This window comes from Triturus cristatus, chromosome 5_1, assembly GCF_964204655.1.
Source record: "Triturus cristatus chromosome 5_1, aTriCri1.1, whole genome shotgun sequence".
In the NCBI taxonomy this organism is placed as follows: Eukaryota; Metazoa; Chordata; class Amphibia; order Caudata; family Salamandridae; genus Triturus; species Triturus cristatus.
In genome coordinates this window covers 484,673-506,533 of record NC_140587.1, presented here as the reverse complement: position 1 = coordinate 506,533, position 21,861 = coordinate 484,673, and the positions used below count along the sequence as shown (strand labels likewise).

Here is a 21,861-nt window from a genome sequence, read left to right as displayed (position 1 = left end):
GGAATGCCTGGGTGCCTGTGTGGGTGAGTGATGACAGTTGGAGATGGGCTGAGCAGCTAGGCAGGCTGCTCCTGGTGGGGCTGTTACATGGGCTGACATAGAGGCTGTAACAAGGACCTAAGTTGTGGCTAGAGTAAGAGCTGGTACATGGCTTAACCTAGACTGATGCCACCTGGAACTGGAACTAATAAAGAAGGCTTTGAAACCTACATCATGGCTACCAGTGTATACTTCATGTAAGAGTACAACATTAATGTTTTGAAAGCTGCTGTGTCACCAGTATTCGAGCTTCATGGCAGACAGCTACTATTGTTTGTATCTTTAAGAAGGACAATAGATAAGAACCTAAGGGCCATATGTATCAAATACTTTTGCATTTGCAAACGGTGCAATTCGGTATCTTTGCCCATTTGCGAAAGCATAAGAGCTTTTCAAGGTGTATGATATGCATTGTAGTCGCAATTTTAGGTAATCACAAATGTGTCAAGCAGTTTCTAAATGCAAACTGTGCAGTTAGAACATAATTTTACCATCGACTTGGAGTTGGTGTAACAATGTGCACATTTTTACAAATTAATTTTTCAAAGTGTCATGTGGCAAACATGCCTCTAGGGAATGTGTGCTCCTTGCATGTGTGCATTTCTTTTTTGGGGTGCTTCAGGGAGGCCTTAGGCCCCAGGCACACCTGGTATTGCATTACCTAATTTGTGATTACCAAATAGGTAAACACAGATTCGGTAATGCAAAACCATTTGCACCTATGGGTCTTTAGGCCCCATAGGAAAGAATGGAGTAGTATTACATAATAGCGATTACCTAATCGTGATTACAAATCTTTAGTACTCGCTATTAGGTAAACCCTGTTTTCTTACATACAATTTTGCATTCCTTAAATAGGGATTACCTAAAATTCACTATTCAAGTAATGCAAAATGGAGTTTCGATTCATGTGACCCTAAATGCTGCAGGCCGATCTCTATACTCGATTTAGAGGCCAAACTTTTATAGCGTATTATTTTACATAGAATTGAGGCCTGGGCAAATGAGAATAAGGCAATATTATTATGGTGCTGTTTGGATTTAGAGAAGGATTGGGGACTCAAGATCAATGCTCGTACTTGCACCTAATCACTGAAAAGTACACTGTAGCCAAAAAAGGAACTATGTATACCTTTCTTTTATTGATCTCAGAGGTGTCTTTGACTGTGTCAACCGATCAAAGCTATTGGACATTTCAATACATATGGGCCTACCCAAACCTCTTGTGAATTTTTCACAGGCACTTCACAGTGGGATGACTGCTTCTGTGAGGTATGGCCCAGAGGGGTACTGCACAAAACGAGTCAGGCTAGCCAGAGGGGTTTGTCAAGGCTGTGTCCTTGCCCTCATATTGTTTGATCTGTATATTAATTAGGGGTACGTGGAACTTGAGAAGTTTCACTCCACGGAGTTATGCAGAGTTACCCAAAAACTCAGCGAGACTCAGCGGAGTTCCCCAAGCAGTGGATTTGTGGTACGTCACTCTGCTTACGCTGATTTTTAGCACTGGAAGCTGGTCCCACGCTATAAAGTCAGCACAAACGGAACCACGCGGTGTGCCAAAAGGAGCTGCATTTTTCCGCTAGAGTTGATTTTCTGCGCAAGCGGCAGCTTTCTCAACTCAAGCGGTAGCGACCTGTTACGACTGCCTGCATTAAGAAGTCTTACCGGCAGGTGGACTAGCACTTGATTTTTCCACTCTCACGACTTACCATTGGTGAGCCGCACACAAGAAAAAACTCTGCCACAAGGTATTTGGAGAAGTACTACCGTAACTCCAAGCTGAGCACAGAGTGGCCAAAACTCCACGGACTCCGCTGGAGGAGCGTAGTTTACCGCCCACCCCTAATATTAACAGGGTGAGCAATTTTCTAATCGCTACTGGCAAGGATCTGTCAAAGTCGGGGCCCTGGTTTGTTTTTGCACTACTGTTTCGGCACTACTATATGCAGATGATGCTGCCTTAATTGCACGTACCCCAATAGTCCAAGATAATTTGTTGATCACTTTTTTAAGCTAGTGGACAACCCGAATATTGAAACTAAAATCTCTAAAACTCCTTGCAGGGTCTGTGGTAAACAATGCCATAAGGTTAGACAACTCACTATGAACAGAAAACCGATTATGAGAGTAAATGATCTCTCATATATAGGGGTGATCTTCGATGTTCGGAGCTCCTGGTTAACTTGCATCTCACACAGGTGTCTCTATTTTAATCAGTCTGTGAGGGTAATCTTTGATTTAGTCAGAAAGGTGGGTAAAAGGCTGTGCTGCCTAGCTTCAAAATTTAAAAACCCAAGTACATTCCAGTTGTATCCTATGGGGCAGCCATCTTGTCTAAAAATGCTACAGGAGGGGAGCCGCTATTATAGATGTCTGCTTGGACTTCAACCATCCAGTCTGCACTTTTATATACTTGAAGATCTGGAGCTTCCTTATATTGAGGGTTCCATCAAGCTAGAAGGAGCTTTGGATTTTAATTTGGGCAAATGAGCAGACCAATTTCAAATGCATGTTCATCACTTGCTTTTACGCCTGTGAGTATGGCCTTAAAATGAGTGGCTAAAATATGTTAAGAATAGTACAGAAGTATTGGGCAGACCTGAAATGTTTACTTCCCCACACTTGATTGTTAAAGGAGATGCTGAACGAGTCAAAAAGTTATATATGTCTTTTTGCAGGGTGAAGAGAAAGAATATTAAAAAAACATTGTCAGGGACTAAAGCTGCTTTTAAATTAGCTATTAGGGTGTGGAATGAAAAACTGGTATTGGGACGGAATCCAGTTTAGATGTGTAAAAAATACGTCAGAAAACTCGTTCCCAACAAACTTTCAGTTGGATACCATCAGGAGCCGTCTGTGTTTCCTCCTTGGCCATTGTGATTGAGCGTCTATTTTAATCTGTGATGAGGTTTCTACTCTGACCTTGGCACATTTGTCTGTAAATATCATGTGTTCCCTCAATGAACATTTTTATTACCAATTTTAAAACTAAATGATTTTCATCAGCGCAAACCTGCACTCTAATTTTAATATATGTCATCCAGTCCCGTGGTGTGTTCTGCAGTTGGTAGGTTTTTAAAATCGCCATTCATATGCGCAACTCAATGAGTTACTAAATATTTGTTTTCCAAATGTTGGACGTTTTATGGTTATGAATAATAAACAATAGATGTTATGGTTATGATATACCCCTGGAACCATTTTTGATTTTGTATGAGTTTTTACCTTTGATGTATTTGTGTGATGTCATTGGTATTTTTGAGACCTTATTGTCTTGTTCTTTTATGGATTGGTTTTAAATACGACATAAAGATTTGAATAATTGATTGACTGATTGATTGATTGATTGATTGATTGATACTCATATTGTGCATGGATCATGCTCTCTGATGTGATTCTCCTGTGACTTGCCTTCACCACTGTGTTCCTGAGGTTCGTTTACAAACCAACAATAAACACTGCTTCATATTCAGTTATTCCTATAGATGTTGTATTACTAAACAAAGCACATCATTGTATCATCTTTCACATGAGTCGCAGGTTTATTGAGTTCTTGGATAGTAATTGACACTACTTCTTTCTTTCCAGGACCAGATGAGATCCGCTTGGTGAATGGGATGTCCCCTTGCTCAGGAAGAGTTGAACTCAAGCACAATGGTGTTTGGGGGTCAGTGTGTAATGATGACTCTTGGGGACAACAGGAGGCTTTGGTTGCCTGCAGACAACTGGGCTGTGCACTGGTGCAGGACTACATGCATAATTCCTCGTTTGGAAAGAGTTCTCTTCCAGTACTGATTAGCAACATTCAATGCCAGGGAGATGAGGCCGCTCTCTGGAAGTGTGCACAGCAAGGCTGGGAATTCAATACCTGTGCAACAGGAAGGGATGCAGGAGTGACTTGTACTGGTAAGAAATACTAAGAAAATGCAAGCAAATTCTTTATTCTTACAGGACTATAATTTATACCAGACTACAATATTGTGATAAAAAGCAAAAGGCTACTAATGATGCATTTTATGACTTGCTACTGTAAGCAGTAACACAGACCAGGCCAGTGCTAATCATGAGTGGGTTCTATACACATTATCATAGCACAGACGAGATTTATTCAATGATGAGTATGCCATATACCAGGATCACAGAGAATCACTGTCCATTCTCGAGTGAGTGCAGGATACAATGATATCATTCAGACCCACTATCCATCCTTGAGTGAATGCAGGATACAGTAAGATCATTCAGATCCACGTTCCATCCTCGAGTGAGTCCAGGATACAATATGATCATTCAGATTCAGTATCCATCCTTGAGTAAGTGCAGGATACAGTAAAATCATTCAGACCCACTATCCATCCTCAAGTGAGTGTAGGATACAGTAAGATCATTCAGACCACCATACATCCTCAAGTGAGTGTTGAATACAGTAAGATCATTCAGACCCACTATCCATCCTCGAGTGAGTGTAGGATACAGTAAGATCATTCAGACCCACTATCCATCCTTGAGTGAGCGTAGGATACAGTAAAATCATTCAGACCCACTATCCATCCTCAAGTGAGTGTAGGATACAGTAAGATCATTCAGACCACCATACATCCTCAAGTGAGTGTTGAATACAGTAAGATCATTCAGACCCACTATCCATCCTCGAGTGAGTGTAGGATACAGTAAGATCATTCAGACCCACTATCCATCCTCGAGTGAGTGTAGGATACAGTAATCATTCAGACCCACTATCCATCCTCGAGTGAGCGTAGGAGATACGGTAATCAGTCAGACCTTCTATCTATCCTCAACTGAGTGTAGGATACAGTAATCATTCAGACTTACTATCCATCCTCGAGTGAGTGTAGGATACAGTAAGATCATTCAGGCCCATTATCCATCCTTGAGTGAGTACAGTATAGAGTAAGATCATTCAGACCCACTATATATCCTCGAGTGAGTGCAGGATACAGTAAGATCATTCAGATCTACTATCCATTCTCGAATGAGTGCAGGATACAGTAAGATCATTCCGACCCACTATCCATCCTCGAGTGAGCGTAGGATACAGTAACATCATTTAGACCGACTAGCCATCACCAAGTGTGTACAGTATACAGGATACAGGATACAGTAACATAATTCAGACCGACTATCCATCCTCAAGTGACTGCATGATACAGTAGGATCACTACGACCAAGAAACAATCCATGAGTGAGTGCAGGATATTGTAAGACTCCGTCTACGAGTGAGTGTAGTTAGGCAAAAGCAAATGACTTCGATTTCGCACACCCCCAATTTCACTGTGCCAGGAAATCCTTTGCTAACTTTTCCCAAACTACCTAATATACATTTTTGTCTCTCTTTTGATTTGCAGGAAACCCAGTTATATACAGAGTTTGAAATAGGTCTATATGGTTACAGCAGTTCCTCTTTTAAAGCGGCATGCCAAAGGGGGGTCCGTGTTTTTTATTGAAATCAGTCATTTTGTTGCAGTCTACCAAAGTGTTTTTGTCTTTGAATTTTGCATTGATGTATTGTTCAGTCGTAGATGTCCATGATAAATGTGTGGAATACCTAGTTTGCAATGTTTATTTTTCACCCACTTGTGACTTTAAGAGAAGTGACTTTAAGAGGAGAAGTGTAGCTCACTGGTTAGAGGAGGCATACCCGGAAGCAGAGATCAGGCCTGGGACCTGGGTTCGATTCCCGACGCGGCAGGGTCCAGAACCCAATTGTCCACGGACTCGATAATTCTCGCTTCGGTGCCCACTCTAAGCATGAGTTCACACTATGCAGCTCTGGGCAACAAGCCTGCTTAATCTCCACAACGGCCCCCTGCGGCGGGATGCCTGGCTTTCACCTTGGGGATACCCAGTATGGGTTATCTTACAGGGAAAAACCAGGACGGGTTCCCAATGCAAGCGCCAAGATGCCCGTAGGGTGATAGTTGCGCTCTATAAGTACCCCAATCAATCAATCATTTCAGTTCTTCAGACAGCCATCCTGAATGCAGAGAATATATTTCCAAATGCCATCTGTTAATTGTAGGATAATTTATTGTTAACATGTCCTCATCTAGTTATCAGGAGGGTAACTTTAGGACTCCTAAACTGAGAAAAATCCTAATTTTAAGGCTTTCGGTATTCACAGAAGGCATTTAGGCGTCCTAAAGTTAGGACTCCTAACTTCTGTGAATACCGAAGTGAGTAAGTGCCTTCTGTGAATACCAAAATGGTAGTAAGTTTAGGATTTTGTCTTAAGTTAGTTCTGTGAATCGGGACCTCTGACTTTAGGCCCATAGTGTATGCATTGGTGTATGCCTGGGTGTGTCAATGTATGAAATCAGTGTGTGCCTGGGTGTCTTATTGGATGCATTAGTGTTTGGCGGGGTGTGTCCATGTCTGCATCAGTGTATATCCATGGGTGCATCAGTGTGTGCCTGGGTGTCTTCCTTGATACTTTAGTGTTTGGCTGGGTGTATCAGTGCCTCCATTGCTGTATGCCTCAGCATGTCATTGTCTGCATTGGTGTGTACCTGTATGAGTTAGTACCTGCATTAGTGTTTGGTTGGCTGTGTTTAAGATGTATCAGTGTGGGGCTGGATGTGTCAGGGTTTGTGTTGGTGTGTAGATGGATTTACCAGTGGGGTATCAATGTGTGTCTGGGCGTTTCAGTGGCTGCATCACAGTCTGCCTTGGTGTGTACCTTGAGAATGAAGGATTGTTGAGCAACACAGTAAGATTGAATTAGTCAACTAAATTACTCCAATAGATGGTACCATAAATATAAAATGAAGTAAAAAACCTAAATACAAGTTAGTATTACGTTTTACAAAAGTACACAAAAAACTTTTAATTTCCGCAAAGCATAAGTTCATATTATAAACAAAACAGTACACATTTCTTATGCTGTAACGCTATCTTAAATTACATTAAAGCATTTGATTTTCCTTTTCTTACTGTTCTCAGGTTCTATAGTTATACACCATAAATGAAGTACTGTATTATGAATCATCCTTGAACAGTGGGAAAAACAATCAAATAGATTGTAGAAAAAAACACAGAACTGCACTTTATGTCACTGTAAATAAGCAACACTATGCATTGTACTCACTACAATTATGTATTCATTGTTTTACCTATAGTTACTCAACTAATCTACCTTACTGCTAATAGATATAAAGGACACCGGGATATGGAGACCTTTATAAAGGCATCAATCCTGGTAGGCCGAATGATGTCATAAATACTCATAACGCAACTACTACAACTATACAATTTCACTTTTTGAGTTGTAACCATCAAAAGATAAGAATTTGGCAGCTTATAAGGCAATCGTTGCTTGAATTTGAGGTTGCTGTGATTACATTCTGTCCATTCAGTTTTACTTTCTAAATAGACAGTATAGAGTCCAGATGTAACACAAACTGCTTCATGAAATATAATAGCCATTATGGTTTATGTTCTTCCAGAAATAGATATTTGACCATCTTTGAAATTTGCAATCTCTGTTTCCAATTTACTTCCATCAGCTCTGCATCATTGTAGCATTAAAATAAGACACTCCCCACTTCTTGGTATACATAATCTTGATATAAGATCTGAGTGACTGTGAGAAGTTGGCCTGGCATATGCTGGTCACTAGTTATAGTGGCCTCCTTGCACCAGTCCAATTCGACTCTTATGGTAGTAGGTTTAAGACAACCTTTTAAAGAAAGTTATCCTAGTGGTAGCTGTGGAGAGCAGCCTTCAGGCTAAGTCTCTGAGGAATGTAAAGCAGCTTGTTTTACCTTATAATCTCTTTAATTACCAAATGAAAGCACACCACACAGGTATATATATCAAATATATATGTATTTATTTCTAGACACGCTCTACTTATCTCTTTATGAGATTAGAAGCCAGGAACACATTCAAATATCAATGTTTCACAATAAGTTAAGCACAAATATGGCTGGGGCCCTAGGGGCGTACCAGACCATATAATAAAAAAGAGGTTTAGGAAAGTCGACTTTTAAGGGGACAATGCCTAGAGCCTGTAGAATCACTGGGGCTTCACTAATCCACCCAAGGCAGGTAAGTAAAAGACCCATGGGAGACGCGTGCAGTGTGAGAACACAGCCACGGGTTCCCTATTGATTTCAATGGAGCAAGTCGTGATTGGATTTTTAAAGTTTAAGGGTACTTCGAGGAAGTCAACAATCAAGCCACTTACAAGGTAAGTAATTCAAGGGCCAACAAACACTAGGGCACCGGAGTGCACGAGTTACCTCACCCAGGGAAGTCGGGTGCATAGGTGTCTTTTGGTAGTGGGTCGCGTGGCTGTTTTCTATGGAAGCCAAAGAAGATTTGCTGCTTGCGAAGACTGAAGAAGTGTCCGGTGGAATCCAAGGCTGGATTCAAGATGAAGATGACCGGAAAGCAGAAGGGATAGTGTTCACAGTCACTTGCCAGTGACCCGGGGCCAGGAAGATGGATGCCCACGGATGTCGGGTGATTTCAGGTGATCAAGGGTGTTTTGACTCTTTGCTCACGAGGTCCAGGAGAGATCGGCGATGACCAGCAGCTGGATTCTGAGTGCCCACAACATCTGCAGCTGACTGCGGTGACGGCAACCAGATTGGAGCCAACAAGCCTTGGCAACAACAAGTCTTGTGAAATGTGAATAAAGTCAATGGTCCAGACCAGCAAGGTTTGAGGGACTCACCCAGTGAGGGTAAGTGAGGGCAGGCCTGGAGCAACCAGGGGAGCCCTTTGGTTTGATAAGAAAGTCTTCAGGGAACCCACAAGCCAATGGGCAAGGGATTGCAAAGACGCCTCTTGAGGAAATGCTTTAGAGGGGCCCACGGTCACTCGGGACGGGGTAGACCTCTGATTTTTGGTGCACAACCTGCAGAGGGTTGGGCCACAAATGGTCCAAAGCACAAGTTCGTAGAATGTCGTGAAGGGGTTGCACTCAACAATAGTGCACGGTTCCCAGGTATTGAAGTTCCTCGTCACTCGTGGGGTCCACTTGCCTCAGCTCTGCTGGGGACTCACAATGGCCGTCGAGAAGTCAGGAAATCCACTTCTGGGGCTGCAGGGACTTCGGACTCCGGCGGTAGTGGGAAAGTTTGCAACCGTTGATTCAAGTTTTTGGTGCCTGCCAAGCAGGGGAGTCACACCTTGACTCCAAGGGAGATTCTTCCGTCTTCCAAAGGTAGTGGAACGTCGAAGGACCAGGATTCTTCTTGTAAAGTGTCATCCAGGGATATCTAACTTGCAATGGCAAGGGTTTCCTAACTTATACTAAAAGGAAGGGAGGGAATAGCTCTATGACCACTCCTCTGGCAGGGTGAGGGGGGTGGGTGGTTACACCCACTTCCCTTTGTCCAGTTTCATGCCAGACCAGGGGCAGGTAGCCCCTGAACTGGTTTGAGCTGGCATATGCACAGAGGAGCCTACAGCTCCACCAGTGCAGGACTTCAAAGCACGCTAGGAGTGCACCCACCCAGCTCCAATACACTAAATCCTGTCTGGAAGGTGGTGACATCTCCCTGTGTCAGGATGCCTATTGTTGGGCCTCCTCCACTGTGAGTTTCAGTGAGCAGCAGGAGGGCAGCCCCGTGTCTGTGCTAGTGGCATCCATTTTGTGATGCCAGGGCTCTTTCAGATTTCTACCGTGTTTCCACAGTAGGTACATGTCGTCCCCTCTAGATGGGTGGGATCATACTCCCACACCAGTTACTGGTGTGGGGGTATGATTCCAAGTTGTTTGACACCAAACACGACATGTTTTGATGCAGTCATTCCAAAGTTAGCATTTACCGGTAGGTTATAATGCACTTAAGATTATATGGTTTAACCGCATCCACAAACAGCCACAGAGAATAGACTCTGCCAGCTGCAGAGGGGCCCTGCTCATGTGAGGCACCCCCTCACATTGTATACTAAGCACCCTGCCCTCAGGATTGATAGGGCCTGCCTTAGGGGCGACTGATAGGTGTATATGTGTGTGTAAGGTGAGATATAGGAACCTATACCTCAGTGAGGAGTGCAAACACTACCTCACCCAGTACCTATGCCTTTGGTACCTAGGGTACAATATACTAGGGGCTCAAAAGGGACCACAGTCTCCAATCACTAGTGCATCTAGTATGCACTCCAAGTTGTTTAGAGAGAACAGAAAGACTCGGGCCCTGATTAGCAGGGACCCAGCCAGACTATAGCCAGAAACCAGTGTTAACATCAGAAAAAAAGTGGGGGCAACATAAGTGCAGATCCTACTCTCCTATACAACCCCCCCCCCCAAACGCAGGGACACTAAACTAACCTTGACCAGTTGAGTCTTCGTGTTCTAAGTGGAAATACCTTGAGAGTCCATCTGCATTAACATGTTGGGTCCCAGGTCTATGTTCCACTGTATAGTCCATCCCCTGTAGGGAAATGGACCACCTTAGCAGTTTAGGATTTTCACCTTTCATCTGTTTGAGCCATAGGAGGGGCTTGTGGTCAGTCTGAACTATGAAGTGAGTGCCAAACAAGTATGGCCTCAGCTTCTTCAGGGCCCACACCACAGCAAAGGCCTCCCTCTCTATAGCTCACCAACGTTTCTCTCTAGGGGTCAGCCTTCTGCCTATAAAAGCTTCTGGCTGGTCTTGATCTTCATCATTCAGTTGAGGCAGTACAACTCCCACACCTAGCTCAGAAGCATCTGTTTGGACAATGAACTTTTTTGTGTAGTCTGGACTCTGTAAGATGGGGGCAGTGCACATGGCCTGCTTCAGGTCATCAAATGCCTTTTGAAAGCTAGCTGTCCACTGAACCTGTTGTAGCATTTTCTTTGAGGTAAGATTATTTAAGTGGGTCACTATAGATCCATATCCCTTAACAAACCTCCTATAGTACCCAGTCAGGCCTAAAAAGGCTCTCAACTGTGTCTGGGTGGTTGGAGCTACCCATTCCATTATGGTCTGGATTTTGCTCTGCAATGGTTGAACCTGGCCTCCACCTACAAGGTGGTCCAGGTACACAACCTGACTCTGCCCTATCTGGCAATTAGTGGCCTTGATAGTAAGGCTTGCTTTTTGCAGGGCCTCTAAAACATTTCTGAGGAGGACCAGGTGATCCTGCCAGGTGGAACTAAAGACAGCAATATCATCTAGATAAGCTGAGCAATAAGTTTCCATACCTGTCAGAACTTTGTTCACACCAACCTCTGAAAAGTGGCAGGTGCATTCTTCAAACCAAAGGGCATCACCACAAAGTGGTAGTGCCCACCAGGGGTCGAAAATGCTGTTTTGGCCTTGGCATCATCAGCTAACTTGATTTGCCAGTAGCCAGCTGTTAGGTCAAATGTACTCAGATATTTGGCTGAGGCCAAAGTATCATTGAGCTCATTTTCACTGGGTATTGGATAGGCATCAGTCCTGGTGACTGCATTGAGGCCTCTGTAGTCAACACAACACCTCATTTCTTTCTTACCACCCTGGGTATGAGGTTTAGGCACAAGGACTACTGGACTAGCCCAAGGGCTATCTGAAGGCTCAATCACAACTAGTTCCATTATTTTCTGGACTTCAGTCCTGATACAGTCCCTGACATGGTCAGGTTGCCTGTAGATTTTACTCTTGACAGGCAGACTGTCTCCTGTGTCCATCGCATGGGTGCACCAGGAAGTCTGACTAGGGGTCAGGCTAAACATAAGTCTGAACTGCTGCAGAACTCGTCTGCACTCAGTTTGCTGATGGTCAATTTGGCTGCATGCCAAAGCAACACCATCTACTGACCCATCATCAGGGTTCTGTGAGAGCAGGTCAGGGAGAGGGTCACTCTCCTCCTCTTGTTCCTCATCAGTTGCCATGAGCAAGCCCATGTCAGCCCTGTCTACATATGGCTTTAATATGTTGACATGGAGCACCCTAAGGGGGCTCCTGGGAGTTCCAAGATTTACCAAGTAGATGACTTCTCCCTTTTTCTCAACAATTGTATTGGGGTCACTTCATTTGTCTTGGAGAGCTGCTGGGGCCCGAGGTTCCAACACCCACACCTTCTGTCCTGGTTGATAAACAGTCGGTACAGCCTTTTGGTCATGCCAAGCTTTTTGTAGTTCTTGGCTTGTGTCCAGGTTTTTGGTTGCCTTCTTCATGTACTCAGCCATCCGGGAGCGGAGACCAAGTACATAGTCTATCACATCCTGTTTGGGAGGTTTGAGAGGTAACTCCCAGCCCTCGTTCACCAAACATAATGGGCCTCTGACAGGGTGCCCAAACAGAAGTTCAAAAGGGATGTAGCCAACCCCCTTCTGTGGAACCTCCCTGTATGCAAACAGAAGGCAGGGAAGTAAAAGGTCCCATTTTCGCCTAAGCTTTTCTGGGAGGCCTTTAATCATTCCCTTTAGGGTTTTGTTGAACCTTTCAACGAACCCATTGCATTGTGGGTCGTAGGGAGCAGTGAACTTGTAGTTTACACCACACTCCTTCCACATTGCAATTAGATACCCTGACATGAAGTTGGTACCTCTGTTAGTTATAACCTCCTTAGGGAAACCCACTCTGGAGAAGACTCCAATGAGGGCTCTTGCCACCAGAGGGGCTGTGGTGGTCCTGAGGGGAATTGCCTCTGGGCACCTGGTGGCGTTATCCACTACCACGAGGATAAACTTGTACCCAGATGCTGTTGGAGGGTCAAGGGGACCAACAATGTCAATCCCTACCCTTTCAAAGGGTACCCCCACCACAGGTAGTGGTATCAGGGGGGCCTTTGTTGTGCCACCTGACTTTCTACTGGCTTGGCAAGTGACACAGGAGCGACAAAACTCCTTGGTGTCCTCTGACATGTGTGGCCAATGGAAGTGTGGAACAAGCCTTTCCCAGGTCTTGTTTGGCCCAAATGTCCTGCCAATGGGATATCATGTGCTAGGGTCAAGAGGAACCCCCTAAACTTCTGAGGTATTATCAACCTCCTGGTGGCTCCAGGGGTTGGCTCCCTAGCCTCAGAGTATAGGAGCCCCTCATCCCAATAAACTTTATGGGACCCACTAGCACCCCCAGCAGCCTCAGCAGCAGCCTGCTGTCTGAGGGGTTCAAGAGAGGGACAGCACTGTTGCTCCTTACTCAGATCTTCCCTGGAAGGTCCCCCTACCTCCAAGAACTCAACCTGACCAGGCTCAAGTTCCTCTGGGGCAGTTCTTTCTCCAGGCTCTGCTTCTCCTCCCTCAGGAAGGGAATCTGAGATCTGAGACAGAGGGGAAGGCACTGCCTTAACCCTACTGCTCCTCCTCTTGAGTAGCATCTGGTCCATAGTGTCAGGATCCAGAGCTGGTTCAGTTTTATGCATTTTGGCCTGTGACCTGGTCACAGCAAATACCTCTGCAGGTATGCCCAACATCTCAGCATGAGTCCATAACTCTTCTTCAGACCAGGTTGAAGTCTCTAGATCATTGCCCAATAGACATTTGACAGGGAGGTCTGCACTGACTACTACTTTCTTGAGGCCAGTTACTCCTCCCCAGGAGAAATTCACAACTGCCAGACTATGGTTGGTCCTGACATTGCTTGCATTGGTCACCTGGTACATTTCACCCAGGATGTTCTGTGCAGGGTCCACTAGATCCTCTGCCACCATGGTAACACTAGCCCCTGTGTCCATGAATGCCAAAGCCTGTTTGCCATTTATTATAGGCTGCTGTTTGTATTTGCCCAGATTACTGGGGCTCACTAGGAAGGACATGTCAAGGTCTCCCTCTTAAATCAGCAATGCCTGAGTGGGTACTCTGACAAGGCCAGAGTCTACTTCAGAACCCAGGGTGAACCCTACTACACCCTTATTCTGATTACCACCTCCACCAGTAGCTGTAATGGGAGAACAGTTGCCTCAGGGGCAGGAGTGGTGGTGGTTTGGTCTTTGGACTTGGTACAATCAGAAGTCCAGTGCCCTTTCTGTTTACAGAATTTGCACCAGGGCTTCTTTTGGCCTTTTCCCTTTGTAGACTGTGAATCCTCACCAGATGCAGATTTGTGGGGCCCTTGTGAAGACTTCTTTTGCCTTATCCCCACCTTTCTCAGAGCCTTTAGGGTCCTGCTTCTTAGTGTCACACCCTTGGTTCTGGGTTTTCTGCCTCACCCTGGTTCTGACCCATTTGTCTGCCTTCTTTCCCAATTCTTGGAGAGAGGTCAGACCAGAGTCCACCAGGTACTGATGCAACAACTGGTTTTGGCAATTATTAAGGATCTGTTCTCTCATCATAAGATTATACAATCCCTTAAAATCAGTAACTCTACTACCAACCAGCCAGCCCTCCAGAGCCCTGGTTGCACAATCAACAAAGTCAGTCCAGTCCTGAGTCTGTGCTTTTTGGGTGTCTCTGAACTTCAACCTGTACTGTTCAGTGGTTAAGCCAAACCCATCTATCAATGTACTTTTCAAGACATCATAATCATCAGCATCCTCTTCTCTAACAGTGAGGAGCTTGTCTCTGCCTTTATCTGAAAAGGAGAGCCACGAGATTGCTTCCCACTGTTTCTGGGGGACCTGTTGAACTTTACAGGCCCTCTCCATAGCAGTTATCCATTTGTGGATATCATCCCCACTCTGGTAGGGAGGAACAACCTTGGACAGGTCCCTATGGTCTGGAATGTAATCTCTGCCTCTAGGGACACAGTTGCTGCCACCAGGGGGTTCTAACCCCTCTTTCTTATAAGCTCTCTAGAGCTCATAGGCTTCTCTATCTAAGGCCAACTGCTTGGTTCTGAGGGCAAATCTTGCTTCCTCATACTGGAGCATGTTGTACCTTCTTTCAGTGGCGGTCTCTCTTCTATTAGAGTATGAGTTCCTCTGGTGGACAGATTCTCTGCCAGAGTGATTTGAGTGGTCAGATTCCCTTGAAGGGGACCTAACCCTCCCTTCTACTCTGTCAGTTCTCTTAGGGAGAATTCCTCTGTCCCTTTCAGATCCTTGTGGATCTGGCCCTTCAATCACAGACTCCAGGTCATCTTGATTTTCATCATCAGACCCAGAGACTATGTCTGGGCCACTCCCTGATCCAGATCCGCTAGCTCCTAGAGCCAGTCTAAGATCATCTGCTATAAGTAGATTTATCAGATGCTGTGTGGAGGGACTCTGTCCTAACCCCAGGTGTTTATTGCAACACACATGGCCTTCAAGTCAAAAAGGTCATGTCCTTATACTGAGGTTGGGTGGACCCACTGGCTCCATCCCTTGAGGACATTCTAGTGTTGTACAGTGTTGTACTACCTACAATAGTTTGTGGCCTACTGATCCTAGCTTGAGGTGTAGCAAGGGTGTGCTATCCCTTCACAAACAACTCTAAGTTCAGTAGAACTTATTGATACTAAGCTTGACTTTTATATGTACCTTGAGTACCTTTAGTGGTTTTCAGTTAGTAATTGAAATAGAGATTTTCTGGTAAAACAATGGCAAGCTGGAATCCCACACGCTGCCCACCAATGTGAGAAGTTGTCCTGGCATATGCTGGCCACTAGTTATAGTGGCCACCTTGCACCAGTCCAATTCGACTCTTATGGTAGATAGGTTTAAGACAACCTTTTAAAGAAAGCTATCCTAGTGGTTGCTGGGGAGAGCAACCTTCAGGCTAAGGGGCAGATTTATGTTGCACTTGCGCCACTTTTGCGCCACCGTTGCGTCACTTTTGTGACGCAGCAGCGGCGCAAATCCTGCGCCATGGTGCGGGGTATTTACAACGTGACGCATCTGGGAGATGCGTCACGTTGTAAAGCACTGCGCCACATGTAGGCGTTCCAGGGCAGGTGGGGGCGTTCCGGCGCAGGAACGCCTCCTAAAAGTGGCTGAGTGAAATCTACAAGATTTCACTCAGTCACTTTTAGGCCCATGCTGCGTCAAAACCCTGCGCCTGCTTGAAGCAGGCGTAAGGATTGATGCAGCATTGTAAAGATAGGGCCCCCCAGATCATTGCTGGAGCTGCGTCGCGCTTGCGACGCAACTCCAGCAATGCGCCACTTTTCGGCACAGATGTGTCACGCATCTGTGCAGTTTTTGCCCCATGGGGCGCGGCATTACAAATGCGGCGCATCCATGGTGGCGCAGCTGTGGCGCATAATAACTGGCGCATCCCTGCTGATATGCAGGGATGCGCCAGTCGTCATAAATCTGCCCCTAAGTCTCTAAGGAATTTAAAGAAGCTTGTTTTACCTTATAATCTCTTGAATTACCAAGTGAAAGGACACCACACAGGTATATATATCAAATATATATGTATTTATTTCTAGACACATTCTACTAATCTCTATATGAGATTAGAAGCCAGGAACACATTCAAACATCAACGTTTCACAATAAGTTAAGCACAAAAATGGCTGGGGCCCTTGGGGCGTACCAGACCATATACTAAAAAAGAGGTTTAGGAAAGTCGACTTGCAAGGGGACAAGGCCTAGGGCCTGTAGAATCAATGGGACTTCGCTAATCCACCCAAGCCAGGTAAGTAAAAGACCAACAGGAGACGCGTGCAGTGTGAGAACACAGCCACGGGTTCCCTTTTGATTTCAATGGAGCAAGTCGCGGTTGGATTTTTAAAGTTTAAGGGTACTTCGAGGAAGTCAACAAGCAAGCCACTTACAAGGTAAGTAATTCAATGGCCAACACACACTAGGGCACCGGAGTGCATGAGTTACCTCACCCAGGGAAGCCGGGTGCATAGGTGTCTTTTGGTGTCGGGTCGCGTCGCTGTTTTCTATGGAAGCCAAAGAAGATTTGCTGCTTGCGAAGACTGAAGAAGTGTCCGGTGGAATCCAAGGCTGGATTCAAGATGAAGATGACCGGAAAGCAGAAGGGATAGTGTTCACAGTCACTTGCCAGTGACCCGGGGCCAGGAAGATGGATGCCCACGGATGTCGGGTGATTTCAGGTGATCAAGGGTGTTTTGACTCTTTGCTCACGAGGTCCAGGAGAGATCGGCGATGACCAGCAGCTGGATTCTGAGTGCCCACAACATCTGCAGCTGACTGCGGTGACGGCAACCAGATTGGAGCCAACAAGCCTTGGCAACAACAAGTCTTGTGAAATGTGAATAAAGTCAATGGTCCAGACCAGCAAGGTTTGAGGGACTCACCCAGTGAGGGTAAGTGAGGGCAGGCCTGGAGCAACCAGGGGAGCCCTTTGGTTTGATAAGAAAGTCTTCAGGGAACCCACAAGCCAATGGGCAAGGGATCGCAAGATGAAGATGACCTGAAAGCAGAAGGGGCAGTGTTCACAGTCACTTGCCAGTGACCCGGGGCCAGGAAGATGGATGCCCACGGATGTTGGGTGATTTCAGGTGATCAAGGATGTTTTGACTCTTCGCTCACAAGGTCCAGGAGAGATCGACGATGACCAGCAGCTGGATTCGGAGTTTATCACAACGTCTGAAGCAGACTGCAGTGCCGGCAACCAGATTGAAGCCAACAAGCCTTGGCAACAACAAGTCTTGTGAAAATTGAATAAAGTCAATGGTGCAGACCAGCAAGGTCTGAGGGATTCACCCAGCAAAGGTAAGTGAGGGCAGGCCTGGAGCAACTAGGGGAGCCCTTTGGTTTAATAAGACAGTCTTCAGGGAACCCACAAGCCAATTGGCAAGGGATCACAAAAATGCCTCATGAGGAAATGCTTTATAGGAGCCCACGGTCACTCGAGATGGGGTAGGCCTCTGATTTTCTGTGCACAACCTGCTGGAGGCTTTGGCCATAAATGTTCCAAAGCACAAGTTTGTAGAACGTCGTGAAGGGGTTGCACTTGACAATACTGCACGGTTCCTAGGTATTGCAGTTCCTCATCACTCGTGGTGTCCAGTTACCTCAGCTTTGCTGGGGACTCACAATGGCTGTTGAGAAGTCAGGAACTCTACTTCTGTGGCTGCAGGGACTTCGGACTCTGGTGGGAGCAGGAAAGTTTGCGACCATTGATTCAAGTTTTTGGTGCCTGCCAAGCAGGGGAGTCACTCCTTGACTCCAAGGGAGATTCTTCTGTCTTCCAAAGGTAGTGGAACGTCGAAGGACCATGATTCTTCTTGTAAAGCGTCATCCAGGGATATCTAACTTGCAATGGCAAGGGTTCCCTAACTTATACTAAAAGGAAGGGAGGGACTAGCTCTATGACCACTCCTCTGGGAGGGTGAGGGGGTTGGTGGTTACACCCACTTCCCTTTGTCCATTTTCATGCCAGAGCAGGGGAAGTAGCCCCTGAACCGGTTTGAGCTGGCATATGCACAGAGGTGCCTACAGCTCCCCCAGTGCAGGACTTCAAAGCACTCTAGTGCACCCACCCAGCTCCAATACACTAAATCCTGTCTGGAAGGTGGTGACACCTCCCTGTGACAGGATGCCTATTGTTGGGCCTCCTCCACTGTGAGTTTCAGTCAGCAGCAGGAGGGCAGCCCTTGTCTGTGCTGTTGGCTTCCATTTTATGATGCCAGGGCTCTTTCAGATTTCTACCGTGTTTCCACAGTAGGTACATGTCGTCCCCTCTAGAAGGATGGGATCATACTCCCACACCAGTTACTGGTGTGGGGGTATGATTACAAGTTGTTTGAAACCAAAAACGACATGTTTTGATGCAGTCATTCCAAAGTTAGCAGTTACCGGTAGGTTATAATGCATTTAAGAGTATATGGTTTAACCACATCCACAAACAGCCACAGAGAATAGACTCTGCCAGCTGCAGAGGGGCCCTGCTCATGCAGAGGCACCCCCTCACATTGTAAACCAAGCACCCTGCCCTCAGGATTGATAGGGCCTGCCTTAGGGGTGACTGATAGGTTTATATGTGTGTGTATGGTGAGATATAGGAACCTATACCTCAGTGAGGAGTGCTAACACTACCTCACCCAGGCTGCAGTAGCAGGCCTGTGGTGTCAGATTTAATCTGCATCCCAGGGGTGGCATAATACATACTTCAGCCCCTGGTAGGCTTGTGAAGTACCTATGCCCTTGGTACCTAGGGTACCATATACTAGGGGCTCATAAGGTACCACAGTATCCAATCACTAGTGCATCTAATATGCACTCCAAGTTGTTTAGAGAGAATAGAGAGACTGGGGCCCTGATTAGCAGGGACCCAGCCAGACTATAGCCAGAAACCAGTGTTAACATCAGAAAAAAAGTGGGGGCAACATAAGTGCAGATCCTTCTCTCCTACAGTGACCATTCGGGCAGGTATTGTTTTGTGTAGCTTGTTTGAACAATCTGCCAAAAGACACAGTTCTATTTCTGTATTTGATCTGAATGAGCAAACTTCACACTATGATTCCATGAGCAAGTACAACCAATTAACTTATCAATACATATTTCTTCTTCTACAAACTACAAATATCACCATTATAAACTCCTGTGCATCGTGTTGAGTTTTTGGAGTAAATTGTAGTGACCCATTACATATATCTACAAGGTCTCAAATGTGTGAAGCACAGTGTGTTACAGTTCTATCACTACGTAAACGTTGCAGCAAAGCACACAGTGCAGAACGCAACCTCTTCTGTGGTTTCTGTTCAATTGCATGTACAAGATGAGGTAATTGAAAGAGCATGTTTAGAACAATACTTGCATATCAGTTGACACCAGAGGGGTTTGACATGTGTTAACCAAGATTATCTCCATCAACTCAATATTTTTCTTCTTAACAGCGTCTTTGTTTTTCTTGTTTTCCTTCTTTTCAACAATTTCAGTACAATCCTTTTTATTTTTTCGCTTTGGACAGATGATGCGTTTTTCATAGATGGGATACTGTCCTAAATGAGGAACAAGAAGACTTCTTAACCGATTATATTCTTTAACATATCTTGGATCAGGACTTACTTTCATGTCATCAAATGCAGCTAAATACAAACTGGACAATGTTCTAGCTCGAGATAAGGCTACAAATGACATACCTTCCTCAAACACAGTTCAATATTAATAAATGCTGCATCTACACTTAAACCGTGAGATTTATGAATAGTCTCAGCGTATGCTAGAGAAATTGGAAACTGCTTCCTCTGAACATACAAGTCTTTCATGAGCAGAATACCGACAATAGACCTTCCAATCTGCTTTACGCCATCGACCTGATCACAATTTATTGCTAAATATTCAACCTCAATCCTATTAGGAAAGTAAAGGAAAATGATCACTTACCCTAAGCACAATTAACTAATCATTTCTCAACATCTAAATTTCTATGAAAAAGTATTCTACAGTTCTTGCAAACACTTCTCTAATCCTGCAGTTCTGTAAACAGATGTTTCCAATGAATCCAGTTTCACTTGTAGTTTTTGATTTAAGAATACTGTCACACCCTGATGTTCCATTTTGCCCACTGCTGTAAGTTGAAAGATTTCTTCTTTCTCCAATTTTATCAATTCTTTATTGAAACAGGCACACTTCGGAAGTGTAGGAATTAGGACACAATGGATTTTCCTTCTTGAGTAAAAGTGAACATTAGCTCGGCTGCTGTCTTGTTCGTAGATCGCAGTCTCTTAACCCCTTGTGTGCCCATGACGTGCTGGACACACCATGGAGCACAGTCGCGCTGTGCCCATGAAGTGTCCAGCTCGTCATGAGGCATTCCCTCTCTGCCAAAATAGCCTCGGGAGCTGGGGAAGAGCTTCCCCAGCTCCCGAGCACCCCCCCTTTGCTCCCCCCAGTTTATTTTGGGCATTATTTAGTCTTTTTGCCCCCCCTGGGGGGCAGATGGGGGCAGTAGCCACCATCTGCCCCCCGGGGGGGCAAAAAGCCCACTAGACGCCATGGAAATTTATAAAACACAATAATAGGGGTGGGGGCTGCCCAAAACAGGCAGGCCCATGCCCCCCCCATGCCCGGGGGGGCAGTCTTTCTGCCCCCCCGGGGGGCAGATGGGGCATTGGCCCCTAATCTGCCCCTTCGGGGGGGCAGAAAGCCCACTAGACACCAGGGATTTCTTTTCTGTTTTTTTAGGGTGGGGGCTGCCCGAAACGGGCACACCAATGCCCCCACCCACCCACCACCATTACAGCCTTTCTGCCCCCCTGGGGGGCAGATGGGGCATTGGCCCCCAATCTGCCCCCCCGGGGGGGCAAAAAGCCTACTAGACACCAGGGAAATTTATAAAAAACAATATTAGGAGTGGGGGCTGCCCAAAATGGGCAGGCCCATGCCCCCACCCCACCCCCCACCCCCCAATAATCACAGTCTTTCTCCCCCCCGGGGGGCAGATGGGGCATTGGCCCCTAATCTGCCCCTTCGGGGGGGCAGAAAGCCCACTAGACACCAGGGATTTCTTTTCTGTTCTTTTAGGGTGGGGGCTGCCTGAAACGGGCACACCAATGCCCCCACCCACGCACCACCATTACAGCCTTTCTGGCCCCCATGGGGGCAGATGGGGCATTGGCCCCCAATCTGCCCCCCCGGGGGGGCAAAAAGACCACTAGACACCAGGGAATTGTAAAAAAAAAAAAATAGGGGTGGGGGCTGCCCAAAACGGGCAGGCCCATGCCACCACCCCACCCCCTTGCAGATTCCGGAACTTTCCACCACAGAAATATGGGGAAAATGTGTTTTTTTTGTCAATTTTTTAGGTTTGCAAGGGATTCTAGGTAACAGACCCTGGTGGGAGGCAGTCAAGTCACCCCATCCTGGATTCCCCTGGGTGTCTAGTTTTCAGAAATATATAGGTTTGCTAGGTTTCCCAAGGTGCCCGCCGAGCTAGGGTTCAAAAACTACAGCTAGACATTTTGCCGAAAAGGGTCATTTTTCACTGCGAAATTGAGGTGCGACCACGTTGCGTTTTGCGCCGTTTCCTGTCGCGGGCACTAGGCCGACCCACACAAGTGAGGTACCGTTTTTCTCTTAAGACTTTGGGGAACG

General features: G+C 45.9%; 1 protein-coding gene across 1 annotated transcript in view; it reads left to right on the top strand.

The window, feature by feature from the left end:
* LOC146829904 (CD5 antigen-like) overlaps positions 1 to 21,861 on the top strand; it is a 501,695-nt gene that overhangs the window by 248,932 nt on the left and 230,902 nt on the right. Inside the window, exon 2 of the mRNA XM_085604182.1 lies at positions 3,631 to 3,948. Coding sequence (XP_085460308.1) covers positions 3,631 to 3,948 — 318 coding nt within the window. The remainder of the gene's footprint in view (positions 1 to 3,630; positions 3,949 to 21,861) is intronic.